This window comes from Haemorhous mexicanus, chromosome 29 (genome assembly GCF_027477595.1).
Source record: "Haemorhous mexicanus isolate bHaeMex1 chromosome 29, bHaeMex1.pri, whole genome shotgun sequence".
Lineage (NCBI taxonomy): Eukaryota > Metazoa > Chordata > Aves > Passeriformes > Fringillidae > Haemorhous > Haemorhous mexicanus.
Window position 1 is genome coordinate 712,088 of NC_082369.1, and position 14,163 is coordinate 726,250.

Below are 14,163 nucleotides of genomic sequence, written 5' to 3' on the forward strand. Positions count from 1 at the left end.
TGCACTGGGTTCTCCCGTGGGTCCCTCCCGGTTCGGGACGTTCTGGGCTTCACCCAAAGGTGGTTCTTGGCTTTCCTGGGGCTCTTGGTTTTGAAGGAGTTCGGGAGCCAGGGCTGGTGCAGAGAGGCAGCTTTGGGCCCCTTTGTACTGAAGAAGGAAGGCTCCAGTCAGGTGCGGTTTCATCCCTGCTCCCTCTGCCTTGGGATGGAGCTGCTGCAGGGGCTGGGCTGCTGCTCTGCCCTGGGACCTTGGAGCTGGGCTCTGTAGCTCCTTTCTGCTGGGCCAGTGTCAATCTCTGTTAGAGCAAGCATGACCCTCCCAAAACTAAGTGTCCTGTAACCAAAAAGAGAGAATTTTGAGGAGCTCTGTCCGTCTGAAACCTGATAGCATTTCACCCACGACATTGCTTATTTCCTGGGAACTTTTGTTTTTTTCTCGTCACTTTCCTTTTCCTGTTTCACTGAAATTCACAGAGTCAGGGAAACCTTAAGCCCCGAATCTCAAACTTACAGTTACATTTCAGCAATTGCATCAAGTAACTGTCGGAGCACCCAGTAATTGCTCTGTGACACAAGTTCCCAGTTGGGCTTCCCTGTAACCAGAGAAGGAAGTTGGGGCGGGCTGACCAACGCCTGCCGTGCCTGAAGGAATCCTGAAGGAATCCTGAAGGAATCCACAGCTGTTCCTGTCTCATGAGAGGCAGGAGTTCCCCCTATGCAAAGGAGATGTAGGTGGATATAAAGCGATTCCTTGTTCCAGAGCTGATGTTCATGGATGAAACATTCACTGGAGCATCTTTTGACAGGAAAATTCTGCTAACACTCCGTGGTGGATTGTTCTTTTCATGCTGGTTGGAAAAAGATAATTCCCGTGACTGGTCCAGTGGGACCAGAATATATGTGGTCCTATATATAAACATGATGTGTGAAATATGTAATAGATATACAAAAGGACATAACATATTTATATCTATATAAAATATATGGAAGGAGTCAGTTTTGTCAGTAAGTCAGCACACTTTGGTAAAGACCCAGAGTACACAGGTGTCACGTTCCAAGTTTGGCTTTAGGATGAACCTGGGCTTTTAGAAATAAAAATAAATGTTAGGTTTCACCAGCTTTTGATGGGAAGTCAAGAGCAAAATTCACTTTGAGGGAGAATCCCACCCATTTCCTGTAGATAATCCTGGCCATTGGCCATGGAAGTGCTCACCTGTTCCCCTGAGCTGTGGGGACACTGCTGCTCTCACTGGGAGCTGTTCTCAGCTCCTGTCATGCACCAGGGAAAGATTTAGCAGATAAATGGGAGTTCCACAGCTCTGCAGGTGTTTTAGAGCACCCAGAATACAGACAGCTCCTGAAAACTCGGAGCTATTTCCATATAAAAGGTCGTAAGAAATTTGATGTGAGTTGGGAGAACCAGTTGGGCCAGCCCTGCTGCCAGGGCTCCGTGGGGATTTCACATTTATGCAGGGTTGAGTTTTATTTCCTCCTGGGATGTCCAGCCAACGGTGTCAGCATCAGGAGGCTCTGATTCACCTTGCAAGTTTCAATCTCAGTTTTGGGAGCAGGCAATCCACCTGAGAGCAGAAATAATCGTGGTGAGCTGCAGGCTGAGCCACCCAGGCAGCAGGGAGGGAAAGCTCCTGGCAGTCAGGAGAAACTTGGTGTTCCTCAATTAATTCTGGGCACTCAGGAGGGCTCGGGACTGGTGGATTTCCCCCTCCTGACTCATGCAGGGCTCGGGTGTGCTGTGGGGAAGGGTTTGCACAGCCTGTGCTGCTCCACGTTCCTTCACTGGAGCATCTGTTAATAGCAAAGATGGATGACAGCTAAATGTGTCACACAAGTGAGGGATTTGCTTAATGGCTTTGGATGCCACTGGGATCCTCCGGGGCTGCACGGGGCGCTGCTGGAAAGAATTATTTGTCATCTGGTGAAGAATTCAAGGGGGTTTGTCCGTTTGCAGTGGCAGCTGAGATCCTGGATGCTGCAGAATGCTGGCAGAAATCCTGTCATTTCCCACAGGCTGGGGGATATTAATGGCTTATCACTGTGGGGTGTGAGAAAGGTGTTTCTCCCTTTTCAGTGTTCTCCACTAAACTGATTGTTGCTTAATGAGATTTTCTCTTTTTAACTTTTGTTCTGCACCAAATATGTTCTGGCTTGTCCCAACGTAGGGATAGAGCCATTTGCTACCATGGCTTAATCAAGGTGCTTATTTTCATTTATATTTTCATAGGGCCAGTCACTCTCCTTTAGAAATGAGGCAGCTCCTCAGCCTTGCTGGATTTCACAGGAGAACACGTTTGTGTCCTGCCCTTCCTTGGTCTGGGTGTGCCTCACTCATGGCAGAAGTGACCTGAAGCTTCATTATTTTTATGTTTTGTAAGGCTCATGAACAAGCCACAGTTCCCAGATCCTTAGAGAGTACAGATCATCCTTTTGTTCCTAAATCTCCTGGAAATCCTGCTTTTGAACATGGCCCCAGAAGTGAATGTTGGAGGTTGGTGGGGGGCTGAGGTGATTTCTGAGGTTTTCTGGTATTCCTTCACAATTTTGGATACAGCCCAGGGCAGTGGAGAGCCTTTGGTGAGGTTTTGGTGCAGAGAAGAAGTTTTTGTGAAGTTTCCCATGTTTGATCTCAGTTCTGTTGGCAGAAGAAGCAGCACAGCTTGGCCTGGGAGGGGTGTGTCAGGTTTGGAGCTGCAGCTTCCCGAGAGCCCTGGGTAAAACAGAGCTGGGAGGGATCCAAATTGTCTCATTTCACCCCGAAGCTCTGGGGTTAATTTGGGCTTTACATTGTCACTGCTGGAGCTGCAGGCTTGGCTGCAGGGTGGGAAATGGGTGGGAGCTGGGAGAAGCCTGGGGGGCAGTGAGGTTCTGGGGGTACCTGGGCAGGTGAGCTGGGGAGGGCTGGGGTACCTGGGAGTTCCTGGGCAGGTGAGCCTGGGGGTTACCTGGGCAGGTGTGCTGCAGGCTGGGGTACCTGGGGGTACCTGGGGTGCCTGTCCAGGTGAGCTGCAGTTCTGCAGGGCTGTGCTGCAGGCTGGGGTACCTGGGGGTACCTGGGCTGCCTGTCCAGGTGAGCTGCAGTTCTGCAGGGCTGGGCCAGGCTCGCTGCTCCTCTGCCCGAGCTCCGGGAGCATTCCCGGGATGTGCTGGCCGCTGGAAGTGGGTCAGTGTGTCACACCCAGCCCGGGCATTGCCTCGGGCACAAAACCAGCCCAGGGCTTCCTTTTGCATGCCTTGACAGCTCCAGCTGATGAGGCTTTTGTTATAAACATCTGAAGGAGCTTAGAGAAGTTGCCGGGAACTCCAGGCTTTCTGTTCTGGCAGGGTTGTGGAAGGAAAACGGGGAATTAATCCTTATGAAAGTGTTACCTGATGCAGGAATCACCTTTGGGGCCAAGCTCTGCAGTGATCGAGGCTCCTGCTTGCTTTGCAAGGTGTCTGATGTCCTTTCCTGAGGAATAAAGGCTCTGGGACACTTGATTTTAACATTTGCAGTGCTGCTGCCTTGCATTGAGGTGCCGTGGGTTAAACTTGGAATTCCTGCTCAGATTCTGTGGCTCAGTCCGTGTGAAGTGCCTTTTATAGTACTTGGTTAAGCTGGTTTTGAGAGGCTCCTGAAGCCTTGCAGGATGCAGTGGAGGTGATAAATGCAGCAGAGATCACTGGTGCCATGCAGCAAACAGAGCCTCCTGCAGCCTGGGGAGGGCAGGGCCTCAGCAGTGCTTTGGGAATGGATTTGTGGGGTTCAGGGGGAGTTTGTCTTGTCTGCTCAGTCAAACTTCTGAGTTTCTGAGGTTCTGATCTGGATCTAGTCAGAAATAACCATGACATGTTAACTGCCTTGCCTCAGGCAATAATAAACTGTTTTAAAGTCATCCAGATTTATTGCTCTTAAATGTAACCCCTTTTTTTTCCCCTTTTAAATACTGTTTGTGACTAAATAATTTTGTTGTTAGAGAAGTGTGTGAGTAACTGTGCACTTCTACAGCAAAGAGGGTGTTTTGGGGGAAAATTTCATTTTCCCTTGATGAGCTGCATATGCTGCTTGATTTCAAGTACAGGAGGATCTGGAATTGTGGAGGAGTCTTGTGCAGTGTAAAATTTAATAGAAAATAACTCTCAATTTGTCAAATCCCAAGCACTGTAGATCTTCATCCCTGTGCTGGGTGGGAATGTTGTCTCAGTCCCTCTTTCCCAAATATTTCCTCTGTTGTGTTTACTTAGCCTTTATGGAGGATATACAAAACTCAAAGCAATTTGAGTGTTAAAAATGTGATGAATTGAATCTGTAAATGTTTTGGAGGAAAAGATGTTAGTTTAAATCCTTGCTGTAATTACACAGTTGTTTAAAACTGGGCTGAGCAACAGCAAAGTTCAAATTTAAGAATTTCCATTTTGTTTGTGTAAGTGCTGGACTCTGATTCTTGGGGGTAGAGGGGAAGGGGATCAGCAGTGGGGCAGCAGCAGGAGCTGCTCAGAAATCCCAACCCTTTTCCTGCAGGAAGGATTCCCAGGCTGTCAGCCTGTGGAGAGCTCCAGTCCTTGATCTCAGCTGGGTGTCTTGGACTTTTCCTGGGCTGTGCAAAGGTTCCAGTCAACAGGTGCAGGATTTCAGCCACAGAAATGCCTTGGTTCACATCACTTTTGGGAGGGAGACCTCTCATGTAAAAGTCATTGAAATTAAAACTCAGTTCTTTGTGTGCACCGAGATCAAACCTCTGGGGACAGGTTTTTGTGCTTCCTCACAATGGTTGAAAATTAGAAGGTTTTCATAATGTTTCAGGTTGTTACTCTCTCACAAAGAAACAGAATGTAGCCAGCTGAGACAAATACCTTCTCTGCTCTTTTCAGGAGCTGATGGGGGCTCTGAGTGCAGAATCCTCCTCAGTATTGAGAGAAGGGTTTGTCCCCACCTGGCCCTGAGCTGCAGCCCTGCCGGGGCTGGAAGGGGCTCTCAGTGTTCTCAGAACAGTCAGCTCCTGCTCTGGAACCTTCCAGGGATGCTGGCAGCTCCTTAGGGCTCTGCTTAACTGGGGCCATCTCCTGAAAATCCCAGCTGAAGCTGCAGCCCTGTCCTGCTGCCTTGGCCGTGTGTGCTGTGTGCTCCAGGAGCTGGGACAGAGCTGGCCACCAGTCCTGGGGTGGAGGTGGCCACGGGTCCTGGCCCTGCTTTCCCAAAACACGTGGGAAGCACCTGGGCCAGGAATTCTCCTCTCCCCAGGCTTTCCCTGGGCCTGGGTGTTCCCAGCTCCTCGGGGCTGCTGGGGGAAGCTCCCACATCTCACTGAGGTCACAGACCTGATCCCCCCTTCCAATGAGCTCTGGGGCCATGTTATTGTAAGAGCTTAGCTGGTTTGGTTGGCTAAATGTACATTATCCAGGGTAGGTGTTGAAATGTTCTTTAGCTGGGACTGCACGTGGAAAATCCTGTGTTTTGCTGTCTCTGGACTAAAGAATTCCAGAGTGCCAGGTGATGCTCCTTGTATTGAGGCAGTAGACCTTTTAATTAATTAATAAAGATTTGCAGGAAGTAGTTTTATCCTTTAATTAATTGATTAAGCTTTGCATGGAGTAGTTTTTGATCTCCCTTCCTTACTGGAGCATGTATTTTCACTCTTTGCTCTGAGTTTATTGACTAAACATTGGAATTTTGTGAGAGAATCTTGAGGGAAGGATGGGATAAGGCCTGGCTTTGGCTGTTTGTTTTGCCCTGGCTGTGGGTAAAGCTGCAGATCCTGGGAAGCCTCTCTGGAGCAGATGGTGCTGGCAGGGCTCCTGCTCAGGATGGAGTTCACTCCTGAGCCAGCTCCTGCCGGGGCTCCGCGCTCCCCCCGGCCCCTGGCATTTCCAGACCCTGCCCAGAAATAGCCCCAGCATTCCCAGAAGGTTGTGGCAGGCTTTGGGATGGTTTCTGTCCCTGTCCCACTTCCCTGCAGCCCCTTTCCCTCCAGCTCAGCCCCCTTTTCCTGGGGGATTTGGGCAAACCTCCGGCAGATGGGTCCCAGCTCCCCTGGCTCATCCCAGGGATTTCCTTGTGCTCCTGCAGAACATTTGGGCAGGAAAGGCTCCCCTGGGCCTGGATCGAGCTGCTGCTGCTCCCGTGCTGACCCTGACACGGCAGCTCTTGTTCCCTAAAGGCAATTTTTGTTCCTGGTTTGGCAGGGCTGGCAATCTCCTTGGGCAGGGCCACCCTGAAGATGGAGGGCTTGCTAAAATGGCCCTTTTGTTTCCACGCTGCAACAATTCCTGTTGGGGGTGGGAAGGATCTTGGGGTGAAGGGGTGAAATGGTATTTTTCTCCCTCAGCTGGTTTTGCTCTGTGATTTCCTGCAATACTGGGATTCCTAATTTGATTTTATTCTGGGCTGGGTTCTGCGTCTCTGGCTCCTGGCTTGGGAAGGGCTCTTCTGCCTGTGAGAAGCTGTGATTTTATGCATAAAATTCCTTTAAAGACTCCTTGGGGAAGGACATAAGACTTGCAGATCCTTGTTTTGAAACAAATTTGCATAAAAGTTACTGTGTAAAATTCTAATGTTTTCTGGCTTCTAAAATTTCGCTCAAAACTGTTCATGTGCCTTTGAAATGAAAAGTTTTACCCAGTTAAAATGAAACCTTGGTGCCCTGGGTGTGGAGTCTGCCCACTTTAGCTGGTTTTAATTCCAGGAGCTGGGAGCACTGGCTGCCTCTGGGGCGAGTGCTGTGCCACAGTCTCCCATTCAGACAGAGCTGGGAGAACTCCCTGCTTCATTCTGTGTTTCCCTAACACCGTGAGTCCTTCCAGGAGCATCTGCGATACTTCTTGGCTGCTCTGCAATCAGTTTAAACGCTCTTCAAATGCTTTTTTTCCATGTGAAAGCCTGGCAGGAGCTGTTTCCCTGCAGTTGCTCCTCCACAGCCCAGCAGTGCCATCTCGTGAGTGCTCGGGGTGTGGAGCTGCTGCAGCTCCTCCTCGCGGGGAGCTCCTTCGGGATGTCTGCGGCTGAAATGCCACTAAAACCTTTTATTTTCCTTACAGATTTCCAGCATAACCTTAAAAAAGTCTATTTTAAAAATCGAGATCTCACCCTGAATGTTTGAGAGTTTGTTTGGATGTGTTGGAGTTGTGTGTCTGCATTTCTTGTAAGACTTGCCTGACACTGTGTTCTGTTTATGTACATTGCAAATGCAAAGTGTCATGAAGCTACATTAAAAAAAAACACCTTAATTTTAAAATTTTTAGTGTAGTCTAGCACATGAAAAAACCCCAAATTGGGGAACACTGTTGGGTTTGAACCTGAACAGAAAATGGTGAAGCATTTTGGTGGAAAACTTGCGGGCTGGCAGGTTGTGCACACTGACGAAGCCGAAGGTGCTGAGGAGTTTTATTTCTGTGACCCCATCCTGAGGAGGCCCCGCTCTCTGTGCTGAGCTGGGGGCAGATGTTAAGCCCCTGGTCTGTATTTAGCCCCTGTCTGGGCTCTGGGCTGATCCTGGTGTCAGGAGCTCCTGACTAAGTGCAGTTTTGGTTGGGAGCTCCTGATGTCCACGTCAGAGGGTCGTTCTCACAAATCCCCCTTGCGGGAATGAAACATCTCTGCAGGCTTTCTGTGGAACTCCTCAGAGCTGGGAGTTGGAAACCCAAGGTTTTAACCAGTATCTTTTCCTGCCCTTCCCTTCCCTTCCCGTGTTCCTGTGCAGGACTGGAGCTATGGGGTCGGAAAACCCCAGCCCGCAGAACCCTGGCTGCAAGATCATGACCTTCCGGCCCTCGCTGGAGGAGTTCCGCGACTTCGGGAGGTTCATCGCCTTCATGGAGTCCCAGGGAGCCCACCGGGCTGGCCTGGCCAAGGTGAGGGGCTGGGCAACGTGAGGGGCTCAACAAGGTGAGGGGCTCAACAAGGTGAGGGGCTGGGCAACGTGAGGGGCTCAGCAAGGTGAGGGGCTCAACAAGGTGAGGGGCTCAACAAGGTGAGGGGCTGGCTGAGGTGAGGGGCTGAACAAGGTGAGGGGCTGGCTGAGGTGAGGGGCTCAACAAGGTGAGGGGCTGAACAAGGTGAGGGGCTGAACAAGGTGAGGGGCTGGCTGAGGTGAGGGGCTGAACAAGGTGAGGGGCTGAACAAGGTGAGGGGCTGAACAAGGTGAGGGGCTGGCTGAGGTGAGGGCTGGCCGAGGTGAGGGGCTGAACAAGGTGAGGGGCTGGCCGAGGTGAGGGGCTGGCAGAGGGCAGGGCTGGGCAACGTGAAGGGCTCAACAAGGTGAGGGGCTGAACAAGGTGAGGGCTGGCCGAGGTGAGGCTGCCACAGGGCAGGGCTGAACAAGGTGAGGGGCTGGCAGAGGGCAGGGCTGGCCAAGATGAGGGGCTGAACAAGGTGAGGGGCTGGCCGAGGTGAGGAGCTGAACAAGGTGAGGGGCTGAACAAGGTGAGGGCTGGCTGAGGTGAGGGGCTGAACAAGGTGAGGGCTGGCCAAGCTGAGGGCTGCCTGAGAGGTGGAGCTGCCTTCCCAGTGTGGGAGATCTTGTTTGTGTTGATGGAGCTGAGCGTGGTGTGTTTTTTGGAGCACTGTACCTGGAATCTCTGGATTGGTTATGGGGACAGGAAAGGAGAGGAGCTACAGGGCTTTTGTAGAGCCATGGAGTGTCCTGGGTTGTGAAGATCATCCAGTCCAAACCCTGTCCCTGCACAGACACCCCAGCAATCCCACCCTGGGCATCCCTGGGAGCTCCTGGAGCTCTGGCAGCCTCAGGGCTGGGACCATTCCCTGAGGAGTCTGAGCAGTGCCCAGCACCCTCTGGTTATCAGAACTCTTCATGTGAAGCTTCTGACACGGAACTGCTTGGAAAACTCCAGGACTAAGTGATTAGAGAGGGTATTTCTGTGGCCATGTCAGCACAGGCTGATGAGATCATTTGCTCTGACAAGGACTTGTTAGGAGTGGTGTTTAGCTGGCCTTAATAAAGCACAGTGGAGAAATAAAGCTGTTAGGCATGGAATAATTCTTATTTCTGCTAAAACACAGGTCAATTACTGGGTTTATTGCTGCTCTAAAGAGAGCTGGCTATTGATGAAGAGCTCTCTGTGGAATGTTTCCTTGTCCACTCAAGTGTACAAGCAATTACCTTCCAGGACTCTGCTAGGGAGATTATTTTAATGGAGCTTGTTGGTGACTTCCAGATATTGTAAAGAAATGACTTTACTTGTAGGATTAATCTGAGTGTTCCAGGCCAGTTTTGTGTCAGTTCAGAGCCCTGTATGGGAAGTGGAGCCCCTCATACCCCCCAAACCCAGGGCTGCAGTGCCTGGGACAGTTCCATGGTTCTGTCCCCGTGCAGGTGATCCCCCTGCAGTGTCTGTGGCAGTTCCATGGTTTGTTCCCTGCAGTCTGTGGCAGTTCCATGGTTTGTTCCCTGCAGTCTGGGACAGTTCCATGGTTTGTTCCCTGCAGTGTCTGTGGCAGTTCCATGGTTTGTTCCCTGCAGTCTGTGGCAGTTCCATGGTTTGTTCTCTGCAGTCTGGGGCAGTTCCATGGTTTGTTCCCTGCAGTCTGTGGCAGTTCCATGGTTTGTTCCCTGCAGTCTGGGACAGTTCCATGGTTTGTTCCCTGCAGTCTGGGGCAGTTCCATGGTTTGTTCCCTGCAGTCTGGGGCAGTTCCATGGTTTGTTCCCTGCAGTCTGGGGCAGTTCCATGGTTTGTTCCCTGCAGTCTGGGACAGTTCCATGGTTTGTTCCCTGCAGTCTGGGGCAGTTCCATGGTTTGTTCCCTGCAGTCTGTGGCAGTTCCATGGTTTGTTCCCTGCAGTCTGGGACAGTTCCATGGTTTGTTCCCTGCAGTCTGTGGCAGTTCCATGGTTTGTTCCCTGCAGTGTCTGGGGCAGTTCCATGGTTTGTTCCCTGCAGTCTGTGGCAGTTCCATGGTTTGTTCCCTGCAGTCTGTGGCAGTTCCATGGTTTGTTCCCTGCAGTCTGGGGCAGTTCCATGGTTTGTTCCCTGCAGTCTGGGGCAGTTCCATGGTTTGTTCCCTGCAGTCTGTGGCAGTTCCATGGTTTGTTCCCTGCAGTCTGGGGCAGTTCCATGGTTTGTTCCCTGCAGTCTGTGACAGTTCCATGGTTTGTTCCCTGCAGTCTGTGGCAGTTCCATGGTTTGTTCCCTGCAGTCTGGGACAGTTCCATGGTTTGTTCCCTGCAGTGTCTGGGGCAGTTCCATGGTTTGTTCCCTGCAGTGTCTGGGGCAGTTCCATGGTTTGTTCCCTGCAGTGTCTGGGGCAGTTCCATGGTTTGTTCCCTGCAGTGTCTGTGACAGTTCCATGGTTTGTTCCCTGCAGTCTGTGGCAGTTCCATGGTTTGTTCCCTGCAGTCTGTGGCAGTTCCATGGTTTGTTCCCTGCAGTCTGGGGCAGTTCCATGGTTTGTTCCCTGCAGTGTCTGGGGCAGTTCCATGGTTTGTTCCCTGCAGTCTGGGGCAGTTCCATGGTTTGTTCCCTGCAGTGTCTGGGGCAGTTCCATGGTTTGTTCCCTGCAGTGTCTGTGACAGTTCCATGGTTTGTTCCCTGCAGTCTGTGGCAGTTCCATGGTTTGTTCCCTGCAGTCTGTGGCAGTTCCATGGTTTGTTCCCTGCAGTCTGGGGCAGTTCCATGGTTTGTTCCCTGCAGTGTCTGGGGCAGTTCCATGGTTTGTTCCCTGCAGTCTGGGGCAGTTCCATGGTTTGTTCCCTGCAGTCTGGGGCAGTTCCATGGTTTGTTCCCTGCAGTCTGTGGCAGTTCCATGTCTGTCCCCGTGCAGGTGATCCCCCCCAAGGAGTGGAAGCCGCGGCGCACCTACGATGACATCGATGACATGGTGATCCCAGCGCCCATCCAGCAGGTGGTCACGGGCCAGTCAGGGCTCTTCACCCAGTACAACATCCAGAAGAAGCCCATGACCGTGGGCGAGTACCGGCGCCTGGCCAACAGCGAGAAGTGCGTGCCTGCAGGGCTCTGCCCGGGCCTGGGGCAGCTCCTGGGAGCTTCTCTTTCCCAAAACTAGCTGATGAGAAAATGCAGCCACGTTAAATGTGGAGCATCTGGGGGGAAACTGCTTTTCCTTGAGTCTCAAACAAGTTTGTGGCTCGGTGGGTTTGGGTGTATCTCGGAGCTTTTTCTGAGAGTTGGTGTAGAAGGATTGTTCAAGGTCAGCATTTGGCTGAGAATCTTCCTGAGAAGAATGGCTTGGGAGCACAAAAGGAGCTCTTGGCTCTGCTGGGAAAGTTGTTCCATGGCTGGGGTAGAAATCCAAACACCTTGGGGTGCTTGGGCTGAGACTGGTGACACAGGGGACTGGGAACTCTGCAGGGCACTTCATCAGCTGGGATGTGCCAGCTGCAGGCTCATCCTGGTTCAGAGTCTGGAGTTCTCCACAGTTCTGGAGGACCCTGGGTTTTAATCAGGACTGGGTTTATGCAGTCATGGCTTTAAGCTGAAGGAGGGTGGATTGAGATGGGATTTTGGGAAAGAATTCCTGGCAGGGTGGGCAGGCCCTGGCACAGGGTGCCCAGAGCAGCTGGGGCTGCCCCTGATCCCTGGCAGTGCCCAAGGCCAGGCTGGACATTGGGGCTGGAGCACCTGGGACAGTGGGAGGTGTCCCTGCCATGGCAGGGCTGGCCCTGGGTGGGATTGAAGTTCCCTTCCAAGCCAAGCTATTCCAGGATAACCAGCTCTGGAGCTTTCCTGGCAGCTGGGAGCTGTGGGATAACCTCACCTCACGTCCCCATGGGATGGGGCTGTGGTGCTGCACGTCCTGTCAGCCAGCCTGCCCCAGAGGCTCTGTGCAGAGGTGCAGAAGGCAGCAGTTGTGTGAATGGAAGGTGAATTGCACCCTCAGAGCTGCCCTGCTGGCTGCCCTCAGCCCTCCTCCCATGCCTGTGTTCCCTGGCAGGTACTGCACCCCTCGGCACCAGGATTTTGAGGACCTGGAGCGCAAGTACTGGAAGAATCTCACCTTTGTGTCCCCCATCTATGGGGCTGACATCAGTGGCTCCCTGTATGATGCAGTAAGTGCACTGCTTCTCCTTCATTTATTCAGACACAGACTGACTTCCTTTTTGTGCTTTTCTCATTGAGGAGCAGTAATTCAGAGTTTCATGGATGTAACCACCCTAAAACAACCCCAGTGCCTTGGTGTTTTTCCCTTTCTTACAAAAGTGGGACTAAACTTCCCCTGAGATTCAGGATAATAGTCAGTGGAAGCTGTGAAAAGCTGACTTTTAGTAGAAAAATGAGGAAAAGTGTGATTTAAACAAATTCTTTGGCAGACAGTGGCAAAAAATTGTCTATACCTTGGGTTTTGTTCCTTTTCTAAAGGAATAAAATGGAGATTTCTGCTGAAGCTCCTTAGAAAGCCAGAGAAAACCAGCATTTCAAGGAAATGGTGCTACCTCAAAAATATTTTTTGAGTCTTAGCATAAATAATTTGCATTTGGATTTTAAATTATTTACATTTGGATTTTAAATTATTTGCATTTGGATCTTTTCCTTGTAGGCAGCTCCATTAGGATACAATGCACCTGCACACTGAATTATTTTACAATTCAAATTGTTCAAGCTTTTCCATGGTGAAATTTCATCCTCTGCTTCAAGTAATTCTGTAAATGATAAAGGTTTCTCTCTTCTTACTCTTTTTAGGCAGATAATTTAAATCTCTTCCTCTGTAGTTTTCTTTTGAGTGGGAAGTGGCTTTTTTTGGAGTGTTGTCTGATTGTGTGTGAATGTATGAGTGTCCTTTTATTGTCAGGGTGGTTAATATGGGTTTAATTAGAATAAGCAGAGGTACCTGAGGTGCTCAGAGCCATGCACATTGCAGGGGGCAGGGATTTGGTGCCTGGCTGGGAGTGTCACCCCTTCCCTGCTGTGATTGGGGTGGGGCACAGCCAGGCACCAGCAGAGCTGCTCCCAGGTGCTTTCCTGGCTTTACCTGAAGCTCTGGGCTGAGGTAGAAGGCTCTGCCCCTCTGGCCACACCGGGGTGTTTCTGACCAGGGGAAGAGCATCTGAGAGGAGTGTGTTTTACCCTGGCTGTGTGCTGTGTTCATTAGCAGAGCAGTTAATTACTGCTGGGGTATTGCACGGTGCAGGAGCCCCTTCGGAGTGCTGGAGCCCCAGAGGAAGCCTCCTGCAGCAGAGGGGTGCAGTCAATGCAGGTGGCCCCAGCAGCTGCCCCCGAGGGCCTGCAGGGAGCTGGGGGCTGTGCTTGCTCCTGGCCCTCCCCGTTCAAAGCATTCCTCTTGGCTTCCAGGACGTGGATGAGTGGAACATTGGCAACCTGAACACCCTCCTGGACATGGTGGAGCACGAGTGTGGCATCATCATCGAGGGGGTGAACACTCCCTACCTCTACTTTGGCATGTGGAAGACAACTTTTGCTTGGCATACAGAGGACATGGATCTCTACAGCATCAACTACTTGCATTTTGGGGAGCCCAAATCCTGGTGAGTGAGGGCTCCTGGACACCACGGAAATATCCTTTCCCCAGCCCTACCCAATCCCATCAGGTTTACCTAATCTCTCAATTCCCATTTTTTCTCTCCTCTTCCCTCCTACGTAACATTTAAAAGCTATTTCACTTTCTTTCATGCTGGCTTGCTCAGAGGCCTAATTCCTGACTTCCAGCAGGATTAGGGAGACTTGTTGACATCACGATTAAAACCAGATTTCAGCACTTGGGGATTTTTGCAAACTAATGCACAGGAGAGCAAATGGGCATGGGAATGTGTGGATGCTTCAGAGGCACTGTAATAGTGAAGCTCTGTTGTTCTTGCACAGGAAACATCTGTTACTTTCAGATTTCCATTATTTAAATACATGAATATGTTCACAGCTCCAGGGACAAGTGAAGTGGGAAGGTTACTTTTCCATGGTCGTTTTTTGGCCTGATGGTAAAGCATTTTTCAACACTGTTGATGCATAGACTGGTTGGAAATAACTTCCCACAAAAGCAGTAGATAGTTAAGGATGAAATAAAGACTGTAGGAAGTCTGGAATAAGTTACCAAGAGCCAATATGCTTCTTTTTAAAGCAATTTAAAAGTATAAGTGCAGAGACTCAGCAGCCCAGGGGAGCTTTGCTGAAGATGTTGATGTGACTAATAAATATTGACATTTGCGTGCAAATGAGAGCAGAAATGTCACAGGGAGGCTCTGCTGTC

At 50.9% G+C, this 14,163-nt stretch overlaps 1 protein-coding gene across 2 annotated transcripts in view; it reads left to right on the forward strand.

Annotated features, from left to right (window-relative positions):
* The window catches only part of KDM4B (lysine demethylase 4B), a 71,524-nt gene that overhangs the window by 1,001 nt on the left and 56,360 nt on the right, over positions 1-14,163 (forward strand). The window contains exons 2-5 of one of the 2 annotated variants that reach the window (XM_059870199.1): positions 7,691-7,841; positions 10,768-10,943; positions 11,899-12,013; positions 13,254-13,447. In XM_059870199.1, coding sequence (XP_059726182.1) covers positions 7,701-7,841; positions 10,768-10,943; positions 11,899-12,013; positions 13,254-13,447 — 626 coding nt within the window. In that variant the 5' untranslated portion in view covers positions 7,691-7,700. Of the gene's footprint in view, positions 1-3,074; positions 7,842-10,767; positions 10,944-11,898; positions 12,014-13,253; positions 13,448-14,163 lie in introns of those variants that run through there. The other variant, XM_059870200.1, reaches the window with a different exon arrangement.